Source organism: Aythya fuligula, chromosome 3 (assembly GCF_009819795.1).
Source record: "Aythya fuligula isolate bAytFul2 chromosome 3, bAytFul2.pri, whole genome shotgun sequence".
NCBI classification, from domain to species: Eukaryota; Metazoa; Chordata; class Aves; order Anseriformes; family Anatidae; genus Aythya; species Aythya fuligula.
Window position 1 is genome coordinate 92,024,603 of NC_045561.1, and position 26,150 is coordinate 92,050,752.

At 34.4% G+C, this 26,150-nt stretch overlaps 1 protein-coding gene across 1 annotated transcript in view; it reads left to right on the forward strand.

Annotated features, from left to right (window-relative positions):
- Nucleotides 1-26,150, forward strand: part of KHDRBS2 (KH RNA binding domain containing, signal transduction associated 2) — a 346,168-nt gene that overhangs the window by 107,204 nt on the left and 212,814 nt on the right. The window contains exon 3 of the mRNA XM_032184045.1: nucleotides 15,964-16,080. Coding sequence (XP_032039936.1) covers nucleotides 15,964-16,080 — 117 coding nt within the window. The remainder of the gene's footprint in view (nucleotides 1-15,963; nucleotides 16,081-26,150) is intronic.

The window sequence follows — 26,150 nt, forward strand, 5'->3', positions numbered from 1 at the left end:
TTTGAAATGCATGTTTATCATTTTACATAATACCTGTTTTTAATGTGATAGTTTATTTTTTTTAACAAGGTATGGAAGAATGTAGTCAGAAAAAAGTCCTTAGATTTGGTGATGTGTTCCAATTCGGTTGGTTACTACAGCTCAAAGTAATGTGGTGTTTGAATTAGCTGGGTAGAAAGGGTAAAGTCTTCCTTTGTTTCTCTTCATTCAAAACACTAATTATGCTTATTTGAAATGCTGTGCTTCCTGTCTCACAGTTTTTAAAATGTATGGATATAGTAGTAATCAATAACCATGTCTCGATCTTACAGGGAGAGATTTAAATGATTAATATTTCTGTGCACTACTTCAAACACTGTATAGTTTTGTATATAGCTAATTCTGTTTTAATGCAAACATTTCATGGGGTTTAAAGAGTCTTAAAACATTAATCTAATCAAGATGAAATTTTAGTACAGTAGAGAAAATAAATACGTTTCAGTTTTAGATTTAGACTATAACCAAAGTATGTATGGCTACACTAGCAATTAGAACAGTACCAATGCCTGTTAGGCTCTGCAGCCAGCTGTTACGGCCTAGCCACCTCCATAGCATTAAATCTCATATCCTCTTTAACAAGATAACTTCATAAAAAATGAATCTAGGAAGTAATGCCTGGATGAAGTGAATTCCCAAGTCTGTTTGGTGATGGAGTGTGTGAGTGCTCATGGACGGGTCCAAAGCCTCACCTGGGCGGGTGTAACAGTGTTAACAGTGCGGATTCCCAAGTACTCTGCTGAGTTTGTCTCTTGGCACTCTTTACTTGCATGTATGTAGACTGTGCATCCCTGTCTGCTCAGTGGTTTATGAAGACAAATTTGAACTCAAGCCAAGGTAGAACCAAGAGCTTGCTAGATTGTGAAACTGCCAATAGTGCTATGCCCACTTGCTCTAGTGCAGAGAAATGTAAACATGGCTTTTGCAAATCTCTGCAGACACATAATCCAAATCACAATATGGTCATTACATTGCAATTATTTTGAATCAAATGAGCCAGAACTCATCAACACAGATCTTTGAAACACAGGAAACAGTCCTGTATTGCATATGATATACTCTAAAATGTAAATTTTATCCAGTTTAATGTTGAAATTGTCCACTTTATTTTTTAATTATTATTATTTTTTAATTTTATTTTTTTGCAATTTCCTTTGGGTCACTGCTCCCTAGTATAATGTAATTCACTACCTTTTGTCAGTTTTTAGCTTCCTTGTATCCATCTATATCCACTAATTTTGTTGTGCAAAAATGGAATTAAGGAAATTAAACAGAAATTGATTATTTGGCAAGGCTAGAAGAGAGACATTATTCCAGAAGTTTGTCCTAAATGCAGTGTTCTATTTTAATAATTTTAATATTTAGTGGGTTTTATTTTTAATGGGATAATGGGATTGAAATTGTAGTTGGAACTAAAAGGAAGATGATTTGATTAGCTGTGTATAGTCACTGTAACCAAGTAAGAATTCATACTAATTAGCTGAACGTGTTAAGAATTGCTAAATGATACAGCCTAAGACAAAGAGCTGAGACATAAACTGTTTAAAAAGGGGAACCTATACAATATGTTTTTTTTTGTTTTGTTTTGTTTTGTTTTTCTGTCTTATATTTTCCAGAAGTACAGAGAAATGTCAGTTATAAGAAACCATTTTGTATGAAATGGAAAGATATTTATATCTCTTAATAATTTACTCTTTCTACTTAGTGCTTGATTTGCAGCATTTGTTTTCAGATATACTGTACTAAATTTTGCTGAAAGACACGGGTACATTGATTACCTTTACTTTTCAGGTCAATGGGAATGGTGCTCTGCTTACAAAGAAATGAGAGATTACAGTAAAAGATTTTTGATGAAGTTCATTTAAGAGGCACACACTGATTTGTATACATATGAGTTTACTACCAATGAAATTTAAAAAAAAATCCTTTTGGTATAAACCAATGAATAATGATTGGCTCTGAAAGCTGTCATTTAGCAGTTTACATCAGAGTACTTTAAAACTATTTACATGAAAATAAAGAGAAACTGAGTATATTAAATGTTTCATTAATTTTCTTTAATGACATATTTTTCTCCAAAGTATACAGTAGATGCAGATGATGCAAATTAAGAGTAATTATGTTATTGAAAGGATATTTTTGTCATAATTTCTTAAGACTTGTCATAAATACCATGCTGTAAACATCACTGAATTTCTTTGTGTGCTTTGAGTGCTTTTTTGATTCCTTGCATATCTTCTCCATATCCTGTAATTTTAAATTAAACAATTTCAGTGCTTTTACATTAATAATAACCAGTTCTTCATCACATTGTAACTACCTTTCAAAAATAGTTATTAGGGAGGTTGTCAGCCACCTCAGGCCTACGGCTTATAATTGCCTCAAAAGCTTTTAATGATAAAATAAATACAAAAATATCTGGTTTACAGATAAATCTTTATGTGTATATTAAGACACATTTTCACTTCTTCAGTTTGTCATGGTGAATTCTGTAGTGTCATGAATAAATTTGTTGCTTCTCAATGACAAAGTAAAAATAAAAAATGTTAATTAACATTACTGTTAGAAAAGGCTATACATCAAATATATTTCAGTTTAACTCTATTTGTCTACATGGCAAGACTATAAACTGTCGTCTTTGAAAATATTTAGATGTGCAGTCACTTTTTTTTAAGCTTAATTCTAATAAGGCATACGACAGTACAATATATCATTGCATTTTTTTTAGTAAATAAATAAATAAATAAATAATAATAATAATAATAATAATAATAATAATAATAATAATAATAATAATAATAAAAACAGGAAGAATCCCATTCTAGACCTTTTTCCACCAGACTTAGACCAATATGAGTGTGAAAGCTATTTAAGAATCCAAGTGCTAAGAAATAATTCTATGGCAGAGTTACATCCATATTAATTACATTACATCCATATAGTATTCATCAAAATATGGTCATTCATGAACAAATACTTATGATTAGGGCTTCAGCACCTGATGAATCTGTCAATTCCTTTCTAAAGTTTTATTTGGACGAACCTTGCATAGAAGAGCTTTCTTTGAGACTGTCGCTTGCTAGGATTTTTTGATGCCCCCTTCCCTGCCCCTCCCCCCCGACTTTTTTTTTTTTTTTTTTTTTTTTTTTTTTTTTTTTTTTTGTGCTGTGGAAGAAGCTCTGGAGATCAAGTCCAAATGACCTTTTGGTTTTTCTGGATCTGTCATAGTTCTCAGTTGTGTTTTGCAAAATAAATTCTTACTTATGACTCTAGCTGACTCCTATTTTGTCAATCTCTGTACAGAAACATCATTTTTTTGCCCAACTTGCCCAGCTGTACTCTGGCTTATCTGAAATAGGGATGCCATAACTGTGCATAGTCCTCAAGATAATGTGGTATTACAGATTTATAAAGTAGCATAATGATATTCTTTGGTCTTTCCTCTACTCCTTCCCTAATAATTTGTAACATAGTACATACAGTTTGTTTGTTTGTTTTTTACTGCTGCTGAGCATTAGCTATCTGTTATTCTTACTGATATCATTTCTAAGGAATCAGCACACTGTATTATTTATAAAGGTGAGATGTCTTTCCAGGTATTTTACATTTATTTACATTGAATTTTATCTGTCATTTTATCACCAAGTGTCACAATATATAGGTCTTTACTGCCCCTCCTGCTTTCAGAAACCCGACTTTATCATCACTGAAAAAGGTCTTCTCACTATTCAATGCTTTTTCCAGCTTGGGCCTCCCCCTGGATCCCTGCAGGACTCAACTAATGACTTCCTCCCAGTGTGAATACTCATTATTTACTCCAAATTTCCAAATCCAAATATTTTATCCTTGACAGGGCCTTCCTACTAATCCCATATCAGGCTGGTTTCTTTGAGAGCCTTTGATAAAGAAACTTGTGAAATGTCTTGGTAATCAAATATAAGGTGTCAGTTTACACTCTTTTCCATGCTTGTTCTTTAGAGAACAGCAGTAGTTTGGTGAAGCCTGATTTCCCTTTAAAATAGCCATCATAGCTCTTCACCTCTTTAATGTTTTTATTTTCCCATGAACTATTATTATCATTTATTCTGATTTTCAGTAATTTAATTGGAAATTCTTAGGAAATTTTTGTTGCACTACCTTCTTCCCAAGCCACCTGTCAAAATTTCCTCCATTATGAACCCAGATGGAGAAAATGTATTTTATTTTTGAGCTCTGACCTCATCTTTCTTGAATACTCCTTTTATAGCCTGAACAGCTGTTAGCCCTACAAGCTCTCTTTCTGGTTTCTAAGTCTTCAAGAAATATTTTATTGTCATTTTTTATGCCTTCTCCAAGTTGCTCCTCAGATTATTTATTTTATCCAATTTCTGTGGATTTTTTTTAGGCTGATAGAGTTTATGGTCATTTCATTCATTTTTCCTTATTTAGATACAACTTCAGATTTTTAAAGGATACTCTTCTTGATTCTAATAATATTCCTGTCCTGATATTTAACTGTCTTATTTGTTGCATTTTCTTGATTTTATTTTTTTTTTTTTTTTGCGGGGGGGGGGGATAGGGAGTATGGAATTTATTTTGTTTAATATTAAATCCATAATGCTTTTCATACGATATGCTTCATATCATATGCTGACTGCTTCCCATAGCATCTCTTTATCATTCTCATTTTTTTGAGGGCTTTTATTAAAGAAAAATTATGTACAATAGTATCATGTTTTGTTCTTGTAGAACTAATTTATTATGACCACTCTTGCAGGATGGCTCCTTAAATGTTATATTAAAAAAAGAATATGTCAAGACCAGATGCCTTGTGGTTGTGGATTCCAGTTATAGTTCCATGAGGGAGTCAGTGTCTGTGTTACAGACTAAGGCAGGCTGTTCCATGAGAATAATTGAATTATTCCATGCCCTGCACATGTAACCTTTTTCATTTTTAGGCTTATTGCAGCATTTCACAATACTGGTCAGGTGGTTCCTAAAACAGATTTTATATACATATACATATACATATATATACATATATATATATATATATATATATATATATATATATATATATATATAATATATATATATATTAATGTAGTCTCACATTCTCAGTCTGTCTGTTTGGATTTTTCCCTTTTGATTAAATTAGATTGTTTATCACATTTTGTTTCCTTTAACATCCCATACCATTCCTCCTTAAGCCAGGACAGCCAGGTATCTCATAGTTCTGTTATCTGCCTATCTTCAACTATGTTTCCAGCATCCCTTTTAACTACAGATGCCAGTCTTCATCCTGTTTATTAAATCCCTATTGTTTGTGTAGCATGCATATGTAGCAGTTTTTTGATTTTCTACTTTGAATGTTATTTAAATGGCACTTGTAAAGCAGCTTGTTCTGGCCGCTTTCCTGGTTTTTCTTTCATTTTCAGTCTTCTGTTTTATGCGATATTTGAGAATTTAGAGTTTCTGCAGCTTTTTCCCTAGTGGATATATAATTGAAAACAATCTGCTCTTCCATACCACTGACGTTCTTCCACTTTTCAGATTAAAAGCTTTTAAACATTATTCTCGATTTTAAAAGCCAACAGCTGGATCCTTCATACTTCAAATGAGGTCTTTTCCTTTTGTATAGCTTCTCCATATCCTAGAGGTGTTCTCAGTTTGAGATGAATCTTAATTCTTCCTCCTAACAACATTATTTCAGCCCATCCTTGCAGCTTTGGTTCTGTTGTAACAAGACTATTGCACAGAATGCTACTGTGCAGGTCCAAATTTCAGCTCCCAAACCACCTACGTTTGGCCTCCATAAGTTCTTTCCAGTGTTCCTCTGTTGCTATGATTCACAAGGACTGCAAATTAATGCATGTAAGATGTTCTTGGAGTCTGGAGAAATTTCTTTTGAATCTCCTGAGACACCAATACAGGTTTCCATCCATATCATGGTATCTGTAACATGGCATAGAATCATAGAATAATTAAGGTTGGAAAAGACCTTCAAGATCATCTCGTCCAACCATCACCCTACTGCCAATATCACCCACTAAACCATGTCCCTGAGTGCCACGTGCAACCTTTCCTGGAACACCCCCAAAAACATTGAAAAGTGATTGTCCTCTTGCTTGTGGCACTGGCGAGATCACACCTTGAATATTGTGTTCAATTTTGGGCCACTCACTACAAAAAGGATATGGAATTTCTTGAGCATGTGCAAAGAAGAGCAATGAAGCTGGTGAAAAGATTAGAAAACAAGAGTTATGGGGAGAGGTTGAGGAAAATGGAGTTGTTAAGTCTAGAGAAGAGAGGGCTGAGGGGGTACCTCGTCACTTTATTCAACTGCCTGAAAGGAGATTGCAGTAAGGAGGATGTTAGTCTCTTTTCTCAGGTGAAAACTGATAGGATGTGAAAAACATGCCAGAGAAGTTTAGATTGGATATTAGAAATAATTACTTCATAGAGAGGGTGGTCAAGGATTGTGAGTTTCAGACTGATCCCTCTTTACATACCAAATTAATTACTTTGGTATAGCTAATTGTGTCACTTTCAACCTTCCAGGGTGAAAAACAGTTTTGTTCACTGTGGATATGCAGTATCACAATTGTAAGACTTCCTTCCTGGATACTCTTTAGTTATTACAGCCTGTCTTATTCAAAGACACTCAGGCCCACCAGCTTACTCCTGCCAGCTTGTTTTTCACATACAATGTCTTGTTCTTCTTTCCAGGTGTTGCACTGAAAATACTTTTTTCTATCTTACCTTAACTAAGTCTAAAGGACGGAAATGTCACTTGCAAAGGCATGCCATCAGCAAAGTATGACATTCTCAGTGCTTTAGATGCTTTTGACACTCAAAAGTCCTAAAACTCAGTAACGTCTAGCTTTGTAATGAGACTGAGTAGGTGTTCCAAATAGGAATTAGTGAGTAATAACTGCTATTGATTTGGCAAAATAACAAACATCAACAAATACTAAAAATGAAAAAGTCACATTCTTTGTATAATATTTAACACAATGATGGATTCTTCATAGTTAGAAAATCGGGTACACTTATATCAAATTACAGAGTGTTAACATATATACATATATGTTAAGTTTGTTTTTACATTCAGCAGTATTAAACTATAAATTAAGGGATCAGTTGCACTGGTTACTGCTACTAACATCTGTAGGAAGAAGCTCTGCAGACCCTCTGTTTGGCATGCTACAGGGGAAGTCAGAAATGTTTCAGTCTGGAGAAGGGAGTGGATCTTTCCATGCCCAATACTTTGGTTGTGTAAACTAATGGAAAGCCATCTATGCAAAATGATGAGTTAACACAGCCTTTTTTCCTTCTTTGAGCTCATTATAGCAAGCAATAAATTAAGTACCAGTTCAGGTCTTTGAGTTAATACAGTATTACTTAAGTGTTTTCACCTTGTAAATATATTTTTTAAAAGGTGTCCTCCTCTTAAAATATTTTTAAAATATGTTTTTAAAAACATTTTAAAACAACAAACAACAATATAGAAAATGTAGAGAGGGAAAAAAAAAAAGAACCAGAATTTTGTAAAATGTTTTTGAGTGCTTTCCCAGACTGGTTTAATTTCTGTAGAGTGATGTGAGATGTCAATCAATTTAAAGTTATGCTTTGCTTTGATTATAAACATGACTTGAGAATGAAATGAATATTTGCATAGTGCTTAGTAAATGTAAATTGATACACAAATGCTGCTGTAAGTATAATTACTTTAATAATGAAAGGCAAAATTCAGTTGACTAACACAGTTTTTAATTAGATTAACATAAACCATTTGTGATTTGATACAATGCTTTCTGCAAAATTAAATGCTACATGCATGTATGCTAAATCGGTTCACTAACATTTGGGTCCAAATTAAGTGTCATTATATTTTCATTGACTAAAAAGAAATTTGAGTTTTATGCCACATTTTTCCTAGTCCAATATTAGTGGCATATATTTGAAAGATACGTTAGTTTTATGGCTAAGTATTCAACCCTAACACATCCTGGTTCTTGTTGACTCAGAACTTAAATTTGCAAATATAGCATCTGGCAAAGAGAAATCTTTCACCTAATATGAAATCATATCCAGCTCAGTTAGACTAGGATGATGCACTTGAAAATCCCACTGCATTACAGCTCCTTTACATCTTCCTTTTAAGTTCCAAATTCTGTAAATTAGAAAAAAGTTGGTAGGTTGCTGCCAGTTAGCAAAGAGCAGATGGTGTTTATTACTGTGACCAGTAAATTGTGTATCTGTGGGAGTAATAAGCCCAATTAGCCAAATGTTGATTATGCTTTTAAGTGTTGTAGTCTAAGTACCTATTTCCATACCTGTGCATATACTGAATATAAACTTATTGTGCACTTTTGAAAAAGCTTGGTGGTGCACTTCTTCAGTTTGAAGTGTTAGCATTCATAGAAATATCATTTTATATAACATCTTTTAAGTGAGTCAGTCTTACCTTGTATTTTACTTATTTCTAAATATTAAAAGTTTACTGTCTCAGGCTTGGCTGAAATGAATGTGAAGAGGGTCTTTTTTATTATTTTTTTATTTTATTTTTTTTGTCCCACTGAGGCCCCTTGCCCTTGATTTAATAGAATATGACTATTACATAGTCTGACTTTGCTTTGAAGGGAAGGAGATTTTTAGCCTAGCCTACTCTGCCATTTAAAAAATACTGCTCTATTTGAACTGTCATTCATTAAAGAGCAGTCTTCATAGATATGCATCCATAAGAGCCATCCCTGCTTACCATCAGCCTTGCACAGTGCTTTGACTAGTATGGCCAAATAGAGGTAAGCTTAGAGAAAATCAGCACCAGGAAATGCTGGTAGTGTATTCCATTCTTGAAATTCCATGCTGTGTAGTGTATTCCATTCTTGAAATGCAGACAAAACAGGGCCAAAAGGCAAAAAGAAAAGATAAAATGTGACATAAAGATTCTCTTTCCCATTTCTGAGGTGAAAAAGCAGGGTACTGTGTATCCCTCTTGTCAGCAGAACCTGATCTTACTGCACTTACCTTGAATTCAAATAAGCAATAGTAGCTACATACATGTAACAAGGTCTATTTTTTATTTTATTTATTTATTTTTCAGCATACTTGACAGCTTAGGGTAAATATCATGTCTCTTTGTGTCTGTACAGTGCTTGGTACATTGATTCTATCTAAGTATCTTTGCAACTAAAATAATAATTAAAAAATATGACTGCAGTGAGTCATAAACCCCTTAAACTTGTTAATTGCAGATTTAATATAGATTCAGAAGTTTATTTGGTTCTTGGCTTCTTCTCAATTACCTCATGTCAAAGTTAAAAACAGAATTACACAAAATGAAATATTTGGGTATGTGACAGATTAGTGGATTATAATAAATCATACTTCTAATGCATGTATTAGAGAATTATTTATTCAAATTTTCCTCAGTTAAGTCATTACATTTAACTGAATAAAGACACATCAGACACCAAACAATTACTTTTTAAAAACAGATAAAATATTTTAATTCTAAGGCCCATTTAAATTCTTCTATTTAAATGCCACAACTTGTTACCAAATTCTGACAGAAATTTGCTTAAAATGAAGAATGAGGGAATATTTTTGTTCTCTCAGTATGGACTTGTATCTGGAGGATGTTTGTCTAGAGTCACTGACCATCTGTTTCATGGAGTTATGCCAAAAATACATTTTCACTGTAGATTTAGATGCTTGCTATGAGCTAGGAAATAACCAGACAAATATTGCACCATCTTCTTCAAGCACACCATAAATATGTGCTCCCAGCACTTTTCAAGATAAAAAATGTGTAATAAAAATGTTTATTTCTTAGGTAAATCTCTCAAACGTGGTGGCTTTAATGATTTTAACTTTGTTACTCAAATTTAATTTATTCTTGAGGTAATTCTGTTGATTTAAACCAGAAATGAATTTGCCCCCGTGTTTTCAAGAAGCTGTATTTTTCCTTAGAGCATTTCATTTTGAGCCCACCTTTTTCCCCATGAGCTAGTATCAGGTTTCTGCTCCAATCATATATGAACAGATCAGACACAAAGCGCTCTGGAGGATAGGGCAGCCTTATCTTTTGGTTCTGGGACCTCTGTATTGAAGTCTCATCAGTGCATTAGTCTAAGAAAGCATTAGAACATCTACTTAGGTCTCCAGAGCCCATATAAAAAAAGATGTTCATTTTCTTCTTCTCCTGCTGTCTCCTAACATGCCCAGCTAAAGTAGAGTCCTGCAAAATTTGACCCTTCCAAACAGGTTTCTTGTAAGGTCTTCTCCAGAGGCAGCAAACACTACAGTGCCAGAATTAAAAATAATATTTCATTCTTATCTGAAGCAGTAAGTGCATTTTGGAAAAGCTGAAAAATAATAGATTTTGAAGAGGCATTGGGATAAGCAACTGTATATAGAGGGAGAAAAACTTGTGCATTGCAGGATTTGCTAAGCTTAATGTGCCTATAAAGTAATGAGGGAACTAAAATTTTCCTTCCTAATCTTCCAGTGCTACCTTTACAAAAAAAAAAAAAGGGGAAGTCCCCTATGCATATCAAAAGCTGAGACAGTCTTTAACAAATGCTAAAATGATTGAAATATCAGAAGTCCTAGAACAGGGTGAGAATAAGCAAATCTAAGTAAAGTTTTACTCAGGAGTGGAAAATGTCTTTGTCTCCTCTCGTTTTTCTGTAGCACAGAACTGAATTTAGATAGGAAGAAGATTTTTTTTTTTTTTTGGTGGTGGTAGTAGTGTTTTTTATTATTATTGTTTTAATTTATTTGCTTTCTTGAATAGAGAAAGTTTGTGAGAATAAATAGCTCTGAATATGGAAAGACACTTTGTCCCCCCACAAAAGAGCTGATAGTATAGTGAAAAATAACAAACCTGCTTTGTGTTGCCCAAGCCACTGCTATTTCTATTTTGCTGTTACTAGGATTAGAATAAATTAATTTGGTCTCCCAGTTCAGGATTTTGTGTTGCTTTATCTTACAGATGGAACCACTTGTCTGTCTCATTCCTTATTTATATAAGTTTTGTTGCTTTTCTGAACATTTATCTGTGTATAGAACAGAAATAGTCACTGACACATATGCTTTTTATGAATGACAAACATATTCCTTGTTTCACTTGTAAAACCTGATTTAAATAGTATTTGTAAAATATGCAGTGCTACAGTTATATCAGGGAAGTATTTGGGCTACATCAAACATGGAAACAATTATTCTTCTAAATGTAAATGTTCACTTTCTATCAATCATCCTATTAAGTTTGAGGCTTATTAAAATGCTGTAAATATAATGCTAGATTTGTTATAGCTATAACTGTGGTGTACGGAGATGCTCAAAATCTTTAGTAATACTTAATGGAGATTTTTAATTTTGAAAGCACTGTGGGCTAGAGCTTTATGTTGCAACATAGGATAACAGCAAATATGATTATTTGCCATTTGATTGTCAGCATTTTTGCCCCCATGTGCAGAAGGGAGGTGGAGAGGAAAGGATGTTTTAGATAGGATAAGATTTATGGGGAGCACTTAAATTCATAGTGCTTCTATATGGTGTAGTAACTGTGTACTTCTGACAGTGCTACATGGCTCAACAGGCCAAGTGGTGTCCTCAGCAAGGGTGACTTTCCTCAGCCAAAGGTGCCTCATGCTGCTGGCTCTGGGGAGACCCCACCTGACCTCACAGCCCACCTCTGAGGAAGGTCACAATATTCCTTGGCACTTAAAAGCAGACTGGCAATGGCAGCCCACCTGGTTGTTACAAGAGAACTGAGCATTAGGTGTTGGTTAGGTTATTCAAGCTTATTACATTTGGAGAGAGTCTTCTGTATACAACGAAAATAAAGATTCAATGTTTGATTACTATTTTGAGCATTAAAAATGAGGTAGCAACGAAAGTCACAACTGCTATCTGCCTAGCTCCTTTAGCTCCATTTTTAGCTGTCAGGTCATTGAGATTGCTCCAGTGCAAGAAGCCACAGACAGGTCCTGAACCGCTGACTTGGGATACTTAAGGGTGTGCCAGCTAGCCTCCTAGTATTAAAAACAAAAACAAGATTAAAAACAAAATCAGGATTAAAAACAAAAACAACAAAATTTGGTCATAATCCTCTACTTGTACAGAAGAAAAACAAAAAAAGTGTCTGAATCACTGTCATAAAATTGGGGCTTCACAACTTTTGTTGTTGTTGCTTAATTTTAACAAAACTTCCATTTGATGTTTGATGTATGAGACATTGATGGGTCCCTTGTTATTAGAAGCTTACTGTATTAGTATACATATGCAGTTCATACACAGTTCAATAGGATAGAGTATAAAAGTATGCTGGTGTCAGCTACAGACTCTACAGTACAAATTCACTTTCTTTTCCCCATCTTATATACAACAAAAATACAATAATGGAGCTGTGTCCATTTATCTTGTATGCCTTCTTTAAAGTTCAAACTCCCACCTGTGTTCATGTCCAGGAAGATTTGCTTTAATATGCCGTATACTGAAAAAACTTCCTCTTCAGTTCACCACACTATATAAACCGGATATTATGTAAGCATAAACTTATAAATATTTGTGTATGTGTGTGTTTATTCACAATTCCAAAATAATCCTGCTGATATTAGGACTTTAAAAAGCAATACACATCATTGAGTTTGAGGAAGATAAGTTCAACAATGGGAGTGAGAATACCTTTCATGATCTTGATGTATTATAGTACACTCAAGACTGTCATAACAATGTATGTTAGCTATGAGATATATTTTATGAACTAATTATTGTACATGTTTTTAACAGCACAGGTTATAGTTAATCTCTGGCATTCCACAGATGCCATGCACAACAAATATATCATCATAATAAATGCTGACACTGGGAGACGGACTGCCTATGCTGTGCTCCAGCTTGACAACACCTTGTTAGCTTTAGGCATTGTTTTAGTGGCTTAACCTGAAGCAAGTGAGGTGTGTTGATGTGCAGCATGTTTTACTGGGAGGGATTTTCAGACTTCCAGGAGTTTTATGATTATAGACTAGTGCTAAAGATAGTTGGCAGCCCTAGAGCTTTCAGGTGCTGGCAAGACTAAGGACAATGGTAGAATTTCTGATATTGTGCAGTGGCTTTTCTTCAACTCTAAACAAAACAAAAATAAGAGCAATTCAGTTTTTCACTTGTAACTGCTTGCTTCCTGATCTATGTTTTCAGAGAATATCTAGAAGGTGGATGAAGTGTAAATGCTTGTCTGATACATAATCAATAGAATTAAAATCCCTTGCCACTTATTTCCTCTGAAGTGATTAAAATCCACTTTGTACATGGTTTATGTTGGCCATACTGCTCCTTTGCAGCAATATTTCAAGGTAATTATTAGACAGTTTATGACGTGCTTAAGTATAAATGTTCAGCATAAATCTCCATAGACTGTAGTTTAATAGTTTTGAGAGAGCTAACACTGTTGAGCTTTGGCTGGCCTTCTTGTAGGCTTTTACAAGCTTACATAGCTGTATAGCTCTTTCAGCTTTTGAAAGGCATCTATTCCTAATATTTAGAGACTCTGAAAGCATAATTTCTGTCTGGTTCTACTCTGATTGGTGAAGTGTAAGTTGCACAAAATACTTCATCTTGTAACAACTGTTCTGCATGTAAGCATGTTCCCTGTAGAGAAGAGACAGTTCTGCTGTTTGCTCGACCTTCTCTAATGAGCCTTCACATGCATGAGATTTCATTTTTGAAATCTTACTTCTATCAGTAGTTTAAGTCCTAGGGCTAATATATAGTCTCAAATTAAAGATGAAATTCAGTCCTTGCTGTTTCTTCTTCATCCTTAGACTTATTTCCATATGAAATTTAATAATCCATCTGAAGCCAGCAACTTCTTCCAAGTAAAGTTGGCCATGCAAGATGCATAGCTAGTTTGAGTACAGACTTAGTATTGTAGATATCATGATGATTTAAAAGGGTAGAATTTATTAGAAAAGTTGTTAACTTTTATTAAATCAACACATAGAGTTAGAACAAATTGCAAGGACACACACCTGAAAAATGTTTTTTTGAGCTTCAAAGCTTGCTCTGCTTTTCTGCAGCTGTACTACTTGCTACTTCCCCTTAGACATTTCATCTTGCTGAAATCAGTTATGTTAATTTAGGTGGAAGTAGATTCTGCTTTACATGTTTATTTTTCCTCTGATTACATATTATTTTCTTTGATGATATAACCAATATTTGAAGGAAGTTGCAAGTAATTTGTAATTAAGAAACTGGAACAAAAGTTAACTTGAGTTCCAGGGTATCTGGCCTGATTTTGTGTTTGGCTGGTATATTTGCATGTTAGGTTCTTGCTGGCTAAAATGAAAACAACATTCCCCAAGATCTCCTTTTTAAGATTAAATTTAAAATAGCAGGTAGCACAAAACAGGTTATGTTACAACATTCTTCTCTCACCATCTCCCACAGTATTCTCCTGAAGAAGCTGGCTGCTGGTGGCTTGGACAGTTCAGTGGGGGAAGAACAGGCTGAATGCCTAGGCTCAAGGAGTCACAGTGAATGGAGTTCAGTCCTGTTGGCAGCTGGTCACCAGTGGTGTCCCCCAGGGCTTGGTACTGGGGTACTCTCAGGTGACTCTCAGGTGATAGGATGTAAAAAAACATTGTGCCAGTGAAGTTTAGATTGGACATTATAAATACTTTTTTTTTTCATGAAGAGCGTGGTCAAGGATTGGAACAGGGTGTGTAGGGAAGTGGTGGAGTACCCATCATATTCTTAAGAGATATGCGGACATGGCACTAAGGGATGTGTTTGATGTGACTCAGTAGGTCAAGTTGATGGTTAGACATGGTGATCTCAAAGGTCTTTTCCAACCTAAATGATTCTCTGATTCTCTGATTCTATGTTCTTTCTAGAGGTTCATGTGTAGTTTTGACACCAGTATGTCCTGGATTGCTGTTCTTATTGTCACGTTCTTCATCCCATTTTTCTCCTAGTTCTGCTCTAAAATAAAAACAAGGAAGTACATATCAAATGCACACCTTTATCCTCAGCTGAGCTTACTTTTTGTTGAAAGACAAGCCAGAGTACTGTCTGTTCAAACTTGATCATAGTTTAGAAATATCCTAAGCAAATACTGATGGTTCTCAGTCAAATTCCAAAGACAGCATGCCATAGAGTTTGTAAAAGATTTTGGAAAGTATAAAACATATTAAATTGAAGAAACTATTGACTGCAGAATAAATAAATCATTGTTACTTTATAACTCCTCCCCTTTTGCTATTTTTATCAACATTACATTAGCACCCCATTTATTTACTGTTCTGCCACCAAATTTTTCATATAGATATCTCTCCTCCCCATACATATAAAACAATGTTTGTATGTGTCACAGGACCTTTGCAGTGTTTAAGAGTATTAGCAGCATGCCAGGCAAATCACAGTGCTCCTCAAAATCTTCTCAGAAAACAGCCTGAATATCTACAGTGATCTATTGTTTGTATGTTTAGTTCAGTTGCTGGCAAAACAGACATTTGAAGCTGATACACAAAACAGCACTTATTTTAAAATCAATATGTAAAACATCAATTCTTAAAAATCCATTGAAAGATCTAACTTTGCAGAATATATTACTTTGCCAATAAAGCTGGCTCAGTCAGTAAAGAACATATTCATTCTCTCAGTTTCACCTGTCATCTAGTAACAAAAGTTCTTGTTTTAGTTAGCTAAACCTAAGCAGCCACTGATTATTTCTCTCCTAAAGATGAACCTCCTAGGTTCCAAATAAACCACAAATGTTTTTACTGATAGAAAAATATCTCCATTCCCCACACTTCTATGTATTAGGCCTAGAAAGGAAATTAAACTTTTCCCTTTAACCAACTCCTTTGTAAAGGTTTATTAACTTTTCAAAAAGGTGCTCCTTGGTTTAAAATAGTTCTCTTTCTTACTTTCTAGTTCAATTTTGTTGGGAAATTGCTTGGACCAAGAGGAAACTCCTTGAAGCGGTTACAAGAAGAAACAGGCGCAAAAATGTCTATCTTGGGGAAAGGCTCCATGAGGGATAAAGCCAAGGTACTGTGTCTCGATTGTGACTGCAATTAGTGTTGATACATTTCTTCTTAGCTGTTACACTTAGATTGCCTGTCTACTTATTAATGACTCAGTTAATAGACTTAAGATAGACTCTGACTCCAAAGGCTCATTTATTTTTTTCAAGTTACATCAATTGTTTAAATATAGTTTTTCTCTTGCTACTCAAACCTTCCTGTATAATTGTGAACCACCACAGTTACTGTAGTACCACTGTTGTTTAAATAATTGACACAAAAGAGAAACCATCTTATTTTTTTCTGAGTAAAACCTTTTTCTCCTGGGAAAGTTTAACTTGTTAAGATTACTGCTTTAATGCTGATGTACATTAGTAGTTTTTCTCTTTTGTTTCTTTAGGTGTGTTCTTAATGCTTATTTAGAGAGCTAACATTTTAAAAAATCTTTAAGTTTTATTCAGGGCATAGTTTTAATAAAGACAACAAAGTGTAAATTTTATTTAAATGTGCTTAGAAATGCACAATAGATAAAGAATCTGTATTTGGAATCATGGCTATTGCACCTTAAGTATTTATTCATAAAGTCAAGTCATATATATGCAAACCAAAGAGCAAGTAAGTATACATTGCATTGTGGCACCTTACTTTACAGGATGTAGAACAGCATTACTATGGTCAACACAGAAATAATGACTACTAATTTCACTGCACTGTATATTGCCTTTAGTAATGCTGTGCATTATTCAGCTTTCCTTTCTGTCACCTCTATCATTCATCTCAGTAGCTAAAATAATGAAAGAAATAACATGCCAGAATAAAGGAAAGGCTAATCAGGATTTTACCATTTTTATGGTTGGCGTTATTTGGTCTTGGTAATGCGTATCAGCAGTCACACTTGCATTATGAGATCTCCAATGGCAATATTAAAAAGAAAACACAAAAAGACAAATTAAGCACACAGAGTGTATTTCATTTTTTCACTGCTTTCTTTATGACATTGGGCATACTCACACTTCAATTATCTATTTAACATTATATTTTATGATAATAAATGTTGATTACACTACAGATTGTATTTTTAGTTATTGACAAGTAAAATATTTTATGACTTCTGGCTTACTTCTGGAATTATAAAAAACGACTGCCTGGATGAATGAATGTGAGTGCTGCTAAGTAGCAGTAATTTGCATCTGTACTACGGCTGCCAGCTCCATTCTCAGCCACCCACTCAGATTATTATTGCCAAGAGAGGCAATTGCCCAGACAGAGAAGTGTGAAGAGCTTGTTACCAGATAAAGAGGTTTAAGCACATAAATAGACAAAGTCCTCTGATTTTGAGATCAGTGACTCTTCTTATCATACCATTTGAATTTGATCTGATCATAACAAACAGTGCCAGCATGCCAGTTATTATATTCACTCATGAGTGTGTCAGTAGAACAAGATTCATTTTTTTTTCTCTCTTCATAGAATATTTATGCCTAAAGTTCAATATGAAGTTTACCATGAACTTCATGGAAAGTCACTCATATAAGAAATGTCTAAAAAATGAAGTTCTAGAGTAAAATGGCATTAAAAATGGCAGTGATGAAAGCAACTTCTATAAAGAAGGCCTCATTTACTTATCAATTTACTTATCTTAATCCAATTTAGACATCACTGACTCAAAAGAAAATGAAATGCCTATGCTTTTACAGTGAGAGAGGAATTGTCTGATCTTTGTACATCACTGTTAGCAGTTCCAAACAAAAGAGACTGAGAATGGGATGGATAATAGTTGCAATTCAGAGAGGATTTTCTAGGTTGAGATTCTGGTAAAACTAAAGAAAATAATTGTGAGCACAAATAAATAGCCTACACTGCCACAGCACTAAGGAAAATGTAATTTGCTCTGGCTAAAACAGCTTTCTTGCTTTAAAACAAGCTCACTAGCCTCCTTTATGCAGCACTTTTTATGGAATTAAATACAAATTGCCAGAGTCTGGAGGTTTGCTGTGGTTATTTCATACCATACTAGAAATCAATTTATGTATACGAGTTGATGAATCTTCCTTCTACAGGAATTTTCAGGAAAAATCCGTGTAATTTTTCACTGTTAACTAGAATATCCTTAGGGCTGTCTGTATTATGCTAAGGGCCGTACCAGTCCCCAAGCAGACAGCAGGCATGTGGGCTTTTCCCCTCTGGTCCAGTGCAGCTGACTGCTCAGCTGCATCAGAGCAACAGAAGCTGAATTTCAGTGATATGCCTGACGGAAAAGATTAAATACTTTTACACCTGAAATCCTCACTTAGTGTTCACAGAGGAATAATATGTGTCTTTTTGGTACCAAAATGATGGTAGGCACATGTTTGGCTCTACAATGAACCTCTCTGGGCATATTCTGTAATTTCAGGCAAGGGGAGGTGCAGTTTCCAGTTCTAGCAACCTCCCTCTGTTAAGGGTGGTTTATCTGGTTTTCGTATTTTATTTATTGTTAAAAAAGAAACTTATGTGTAAATTCCAGAGACTAAGGAACTGAATTTGTTCCTTTTTCAAGTATCAGGGGACACTGTTGGTAAGAGTGACTTGATTTTTTTGCATACCTACTGTTCCTACAATTGCATAGGAATATTAATTTGAACAATCAATGCAACTTACTTAACATGAAAAATATCAGCAACTCCAGTTGTGCACTAAATCAACTCCAGTTGTGCACTAAATACCACAGAACTTATATACATCTCACAGGAAATTATGTTCACAATTGTTGAAGAGTTGCCCAAAAATAACTTTGTCAATTTTCCAGAATAATATTGCGGATATAAGAAAAACTTAATCTTTGTGATCAAGCTAATGCCACTAGTTTATTTTGCTGTAATGAGCACAATCTGTAGGGAAAGATCCTACAGAGTTCTGACAGGAAAAACAAGCTCCATCATGAGATGTTGCATTACCTCTAGGCACAACAAAAGATGATACTGAATTTTAGATACTTATTCTCTGTGTCCAGTTCTGGGCTCCCCAGAATGAAAAATACAGAGATCTCCTGGAAAGTGTCCAGTGGAGGGCCACAAAGATGATACGGGGCCTGGAGCATTTTTCCTATGAGGAAAGGCTGAGAGACCTGGGTCTGTTCACCTTTGAGACAAGAAGACTAAGAGGGGATCTTATCAATATTTATAAATACCTTAAGTGTAGAAGACAAAGGCTTATGGCCAACCTCTTTTCAGTGGTTTGTGGGGACAGGACAAGGGGCAATGGCCACAAAATGGAGCACAGGAAGTTCTGCACCAACATCAGAAAGAACTTCACGGTGAGGGTGACAGAGCACTGGAACAAGCTGCACAGGAAGGTTGTGGAGTCTCCTTCTCTGGAGATATTCAAGGCCCGTCTACCTGGAATATCTCTCTGGAGATATTCAAGGATGTCTACCTGGGCAACCTGCTCTAGGGAACCTGCTTTGGCAAGGGGTTGGACCTGATGATCTCTTGAGTTCCCTTCCAACCCCTACAACTCTGCGATTCTGTGATTCTGTTCCTTTTGATTTTGTATGAAGAACTGTACTTTTAATGTTGGCTATAGCTGAACTTTGAAATATTTGTTAGCTGAATAACTCCATTTATTTTTAAATCATAAGAAGGTATTGTTCAACATGATGAGCATAGTCATGGCTTCTGAGAATTGTGCCCGTCATAAGAGCACAGCCAGTTTCCTTTGAGTTCTTAGGACAGGTTCAGCTCTCATTGTCTTGGTGACTGACATGATGCCATCAAAGCACATCATTCCTGTAATAATATAGTATTATAAATATGCAAAGACATTCTTCAGGACAGGTAGTGATGAGATTAAGCATAGTCATGTTAAGTTGCTTGCCTTTTGATTCTTTTCCACTTCTTTTTCTGCTTTTTCCTGACAGCATGGGAGGCAATTGTAAAGGTAAACAATCAAACTGAAGTGACAAGAGAAATCTCATTACAAGTAGAATGAATTGATTGCTTTCATACTTAGATGCAGATTTCCTGCTTTTCAACTATACAATGAATAGTTTTCACTGCCATTAAAAAAAAAAAAAAAAAAAAAAAAAAAAAAAAGCATGCAGGGAGGTGGAATAGATTTTTAATTAAGCTAGCAGAAAGAGCATAGATTCTCTTTAAAAGAAGCAGAAAAACATATAGCGATGTTTCTTAAACACTTTGATTTCTTCAATGAGGTACCTGAAAACAAGATACCAGAAAGACTTTTTTTTTTTTTTTCAAGAGAGAGTACAGTGTTAGGGCTTGCACTATTTCTTCAAAATCCCTGGTTTTAGATTACTTATATGAGTAGTAGTAGCATTTTTATTCACACTAATTATATACCAATATACAATATGCACTAAATATGCAATATGCACTTAATATGCACTAAAGATTAATAGTATATGTAACTTATCTTTGTATTTTGTAGAACTTTGGAACATAGTTTGTGAGAAATCAAAATGGCAATGATTGCCATTTTGCAGATGGGACCCAAAGGAACATTTTTGAAGGAAAAGAGAACATTTAGGGACAGGGATAAAAGAAACATACTGGTGTTACTAGAACTTTCATTAAGGGCTGCATTACCTAACTGCAGGTTGATGGAACTTGGGGAGAATATGTGGGAAGAATTGACACAGTCCTTCTTCCCCCTCCACTTTGCCACAAGAACTGCCTACTGAGTGGAGAGAAAATACTGATCTGAGGGTACATTGGTATGATGTCCTTAATAACAAGGGTGAGAATACAATCAACAGCTTTAATCATAGTCCAACAGCATGCACTTATCTGAAACATGACCTCGCTTTTTCTTCATGTGTCTTTCAGACATTAACTATGCCAAAGTAAGATTGTATACAGCAAGATTTACCTTTAACAACTATACTTAGAGTCAATATAAAAAACTAATTGGTATGAATAATACTGTTAAAACAGAGCAAATGAAAGCCATGACCCCAGATTAATAACCGAAACAAGGCATAGAAAATGAAAAACAACAACAACAACAAACACACAAACACACACACACACAAAATAAATAAAAGTTGAAAAAGGGAGCAAGATGGCTTGGAAAAAATATGGCAGGTATCCTTCTAAGAATTTTATCATAAATCTTTCCTGTATCATCTGTAACTGTATGTTGGTGTTGGGAACATTCAAAGAAAGAAATGACTGAAACACAAAAGTATCTAACAGACATATGGATGCTCCAAAATTCTGAAATTAAGCTGAATTTATGTATTCAGTTAAGTCAGTGCAAAAGTAGGGATTGAAGAGAAATCTTTAAAACATACAAGTATTTTAGTTTAAAATTTTTAAAAGTAAAATGCTCTTTTCTTTTTTTTTTGGTCTTTTTTTAGAAGAACTTTTGTATTTAAAAATTAGTCTTAGTGAAGAGGTTTGAAAGAACTGTATAACCTAAGAAAAATAAAGTGCTTTTATTTGCTTTAATAACATTTTCAGTTTTATGCAATCTAATATTCTTCATTGCTTTTCATTTTGTGAAAAAAAAAAAAAAAAAAGAAAAAAAAAAGAAAAAAAAATATTTGTAGCCTTATTATTTTTTCCTGAAAAGTCATTATTAGTCACCTATAAGACATGTCTTGCAGGACAAACTAACTATTTAAACTGAAAAGTTGCAGATTGTCTTTGTGGAAATCACAACTGCTTTTTAACAGTTGGGTTTGGAAATTAGTATAAGGCCGGAAAGATAAAATGTAAATTGCTGTAGTATCACATAGGCTGTCATCAGGCTTCATGAAAGAAAATGCTAACTCATATTGCTTGAGTTAAATCTCCCAGATGCTGATATATACCTGTCTCCTCAATTTAAAGCCTTACTGATACTTGGATTGTGATTCACAGACTCGTTTTGTGTTTCCGTTCTGTGTCTATGTCCCCCCACCTCGCATTGCCCAGCAGCCACTCACAGATCAGAACTCACTTGTTTGACTTTGTCCTTTTTTCCAAAGATTCCCATTTCTTTCCCATAAACCATGGGGAGTTAGATAATAAACTTGCACTGCAGCTTTGAAAAATCACATAAGCTGTTTTTTCCATGACTGAATGATTTGCCAACTCCTGAATGAACTTTTATCTGCTTTCAATTGTTATTTAAAATAGTTACTAAAGCAAGAAGGTTTTATCACAGAAGACTTAAGTGCACCAGAACTGTACCTTTCATGCTTTCCAAGGAAGCTCCACTGCTGCTAGACAGCAGCTTGTCCTTTAGGACAGGATTTCTTGCATGAGCTTGTATTTTAAAACACGGGTGTTAAGACTTTATTGGCAACTGCAAAGAACTAAAGTCAACTTTTTATTTTTTGTTTGTTTGTTTGTTTGTTTTTAACAGATTTATTTTTTTTTTAACAGGTAAGGTACACGAGTACCTTATCAAAGGCTGGGGAAATGTGGGAGAATTGCAGCACATCCCAGTATGTTCATTGCAAATGTTAAGTGTCCTGACTGCACTCCTGCAACCTTTAAATATGTGCTTAAATATTGTACAGGGTTAAGTGCACATATATGTAATGTGACATAGTGCCCAACAACACTGTGGTTTGAATCACTATATATTTCTTCATTAGATCGTTTCTACCATGAGCATAATGTCCTGATATCAGAGAGTTAATTCCCTGATAGCATTCTCTTGACTTCATTGGTTTTTCAAGAAAGCTGTATAAATAATGTTCAGGTAGCTAAAAAGGGAAGGAAAAGGTTGTGTTTTGTCTATAGGAGGTGACGATCTGAATATTAGATTATATCCTTTCCTAATCCCCTTGCTTTATGGAAACAGGAGAATTAAAATGTCTTCTGCAGTGTCCTGAGATTCAAAAACCTTTGAGTGTCACCGCCTGTTATGATCATTTAAGCTTATCCAATATAGTTAGGTATTTCATATTTCTTTTCAAATGAGAGAGTGACACCTTTCTAAGCAAGAATAATTATGATGGACACTAGAAAGCTAAAAATAGGATTAACATAATAAAATAAAATAAAATAAAATAAAATAAAATAAAATAAAATAAAATAAAATAAAATAAAATAAAATAAAATAAAATAAAATAAAATAAAATAAAATAAAATAAAATAAAATAAAATAAAATAAAATTTTATTGTCTATTGCACTAAGTTTTATGCTGATTGCAAACCACTCATGCCAGTGTGGTTGCTTGCTCCAGTTTATGGCTATAGTAGTTCAGCCCAATGTGTCATAATGAGACTTCAGCTGTTGTAGTAGGGGATACAAATTTGAGTATTTCTTTAAAAATAACTATTTTGGTTCTTTAAAACAAAAACTGCAAGTTTACTTCCAGCCTGTTGGGAGTTTTGATCTGGACTTTATGCAAAGTCCCTGCAATGTTTGTTTCTTAGGTAAGATGCTTCTGTTTCACTGAATTACTCATTTATCATCTTTAGTCATAAAATCTCTAAGGGAAAGATAGAACAATGCGTGACATTGGATTTAGAAAACTGGCTCACATCCAAAAGCATCAATAGCTAGTTTAAAATCACTAAATGGTGCTCACCCAATTAATCTTTTTCTGTTAGGTTTTCCTTTGCTGTGTGTAAACGTATTATTGACTTTGGGTTGTTATCTCTACAACCCTGGTACCTTAGAGCTTACAGCCATCTTACCCCACAAGAGGGTTTATATCCAAGTGCAGTTTATAACCAATACTCAGCATGCATTCAAGATATGAGCAGAAGTAACAGCGACTCACTGCTTCTCCTGCAGCACAATTTTTCCTTTTGTAAATCTCTCTACCTGCCTGATACTGACTGCTGTGAAGCTATAAGGACAGTATCAAACAAAGAGCAGCAAAGAAAGATAGAAGCAAAAACAAACAAAACAAAACAATAACAACAACAAAGAAAAACAGAGCACCCCATATTTTGAAACTGGAATATTTCAAGTGCTCATCTGCAAAAGGATGTTAATCCTTTAAAGTCTACTTTAATCTACATTCTCTCGGCTTTTCTTTTAAGCAAGCATGTCAAAAGGTATGAAAGACTTTCAAACTCTAAAACTAGGTTTTAGCTGAACAAAACAAACAAACAAAAAATCCAAAGAATTTACTTTCTACTTATACAGAGAAAATGAAAATCTGTTAGCAGTCACAGATTAAAAGTAGAGACTGTCATTATCACTGCTATCTACTATCACTACTATCATAACATTATCCAGTGTTACTCAAGTCATAGCAACTGGTTGCTCAACCACCACAGTTTCTTTGGAAAATATCTGTGCATCACCTCCAGTGTGAAACTCCCTTTAGGGGATGGAATTCATCGTCACAGAACAGATCACAAACAATATTTCTTAGAATATCTTTTACTCATAAAGCTGTTTTTACTAATAGCAGATAACTATTCTAACAGCACATTCACTTATTTACTTTCACATTTGATTTGCGCACTCACTCACAATTACCTGGTTAAAACAATGCTTGTGAGGCCAACTCTGACTATGTACTCAGAAAGAGAAAGTCCATCCTAGCAGACCAGTTCCACTCAGAGGGTCCTTTATTTCATAAGATGTATGTATAATCCCATAGCTTTCATCTGCATATAGCAGCTGTCTTACATGTAGATGCAGAGTTACACAATGCGAGCTGGTACTTACCAGCCTCTTGTTATTCTCAGACTGTATGTTCTGGTAGGTTTGTAGAAACTGAACCGAACATCTGAAGTTGTTGACATACTCTTTTTTTTTCTAAATTAAATATTTTGGTATTATATAAGAAAAACTTATGTTTCTTCCTACAAGGAAAATTGGAATGCAAGGTTTTCTTTAAATTCAAAGAATGACAGAAAAACAGAGATTACCATGTATTCCTAGCTTTGACATGTGATGATTATTGATGAAAAAATTAAGTTCATATGTTGATTACTCATTTAAATACTCAAAAAAATGTAATTTAAGTTTAAAATTGTTGTATTTATCTCTTTTTATTTTATAATTGTTGTATTTATCTCTTTTGACTCCTACATGTATATGATCTCCTCTAAGTGTTCCAGAGGTGCATCTCCTGTACTTACTGAAGCCAATGGTAGTGAGAGGAATAAACCATGCTTAGTATTTTGCTGACTGAGAGAATGAAAACCAACTGCAAACTCAAAATCTATTAATTCTAAGACTGAAGTTTGATCTAAAGAGTGAGATGTTAGGATGGTTGCAGAGATTCAGCCATCTATATTATCTTAAATATTTCCTGCTAACTTGATTTACTGAGTGCAATGATACTTCCGTGTAATTAGTAATGGCGTTTTCAAAATGGATTAACCGAGAGGGCAGTTTAACCTTGTGTTAAAAATTACAGACTGTAGGGCTGGTAGTTAAGAAAATTACATTGTCCTCACAAAAGAATTACATCTGACTTTGAACAGATGCTGAAAAATCCAAGTTTTATTACTGGTGCAACACAGTGGTGATATAAAAAGACTTCATCTCCTCCCTTGCATCTAATGTTTAAACAGACTTACAGTTATAACTCTGACAGGATATTTGTGAGAATTATATTGCTGTTTTCAAAAAGGTAGGACACACTTTCTGCTAAATTAGACTACTTCCAAGGAAAGGGAAAAGTGTTAAGATAGTGCTTCAGAATTTTTCTGTCTGTTCTGAGTTAAAAGTGATGAAGGACCACAAAACATTAAAGAAGACAAAACATAAGTAGCAAAAGAGAGGAATGTGGGAATGGTAGAGATAGTCTCTAGTGAAAATAATACATATTATTTACAGTAGCAAAAGACTACATGCTTTCTGTTTTGCCAACCTGTACACTTATAATAAATTTTTGATCTGAAAACATTTTTTTTTTGTGGATTATCATACTTTTTTTTTTTTAAATCCTTTTTTGTTCAGCATAAAAGGTGTAAACACCTGCCATGTACACATATACTATGTATTAGAAACAAGCTGCCCAAGCAAGCTCTGATATTCCTCTATCAGTAATGGTGTTGATTTGACACCTAAAAGTTAGAGATGACATTCAGATCTGTGCCAAATTCTTCTTGATTTCAAGTCATTCTGAATTTTTGGCCTGGAGAATCAATGGTGCTTGCTGGTACAATTTAGTTATTGCTACTGTGC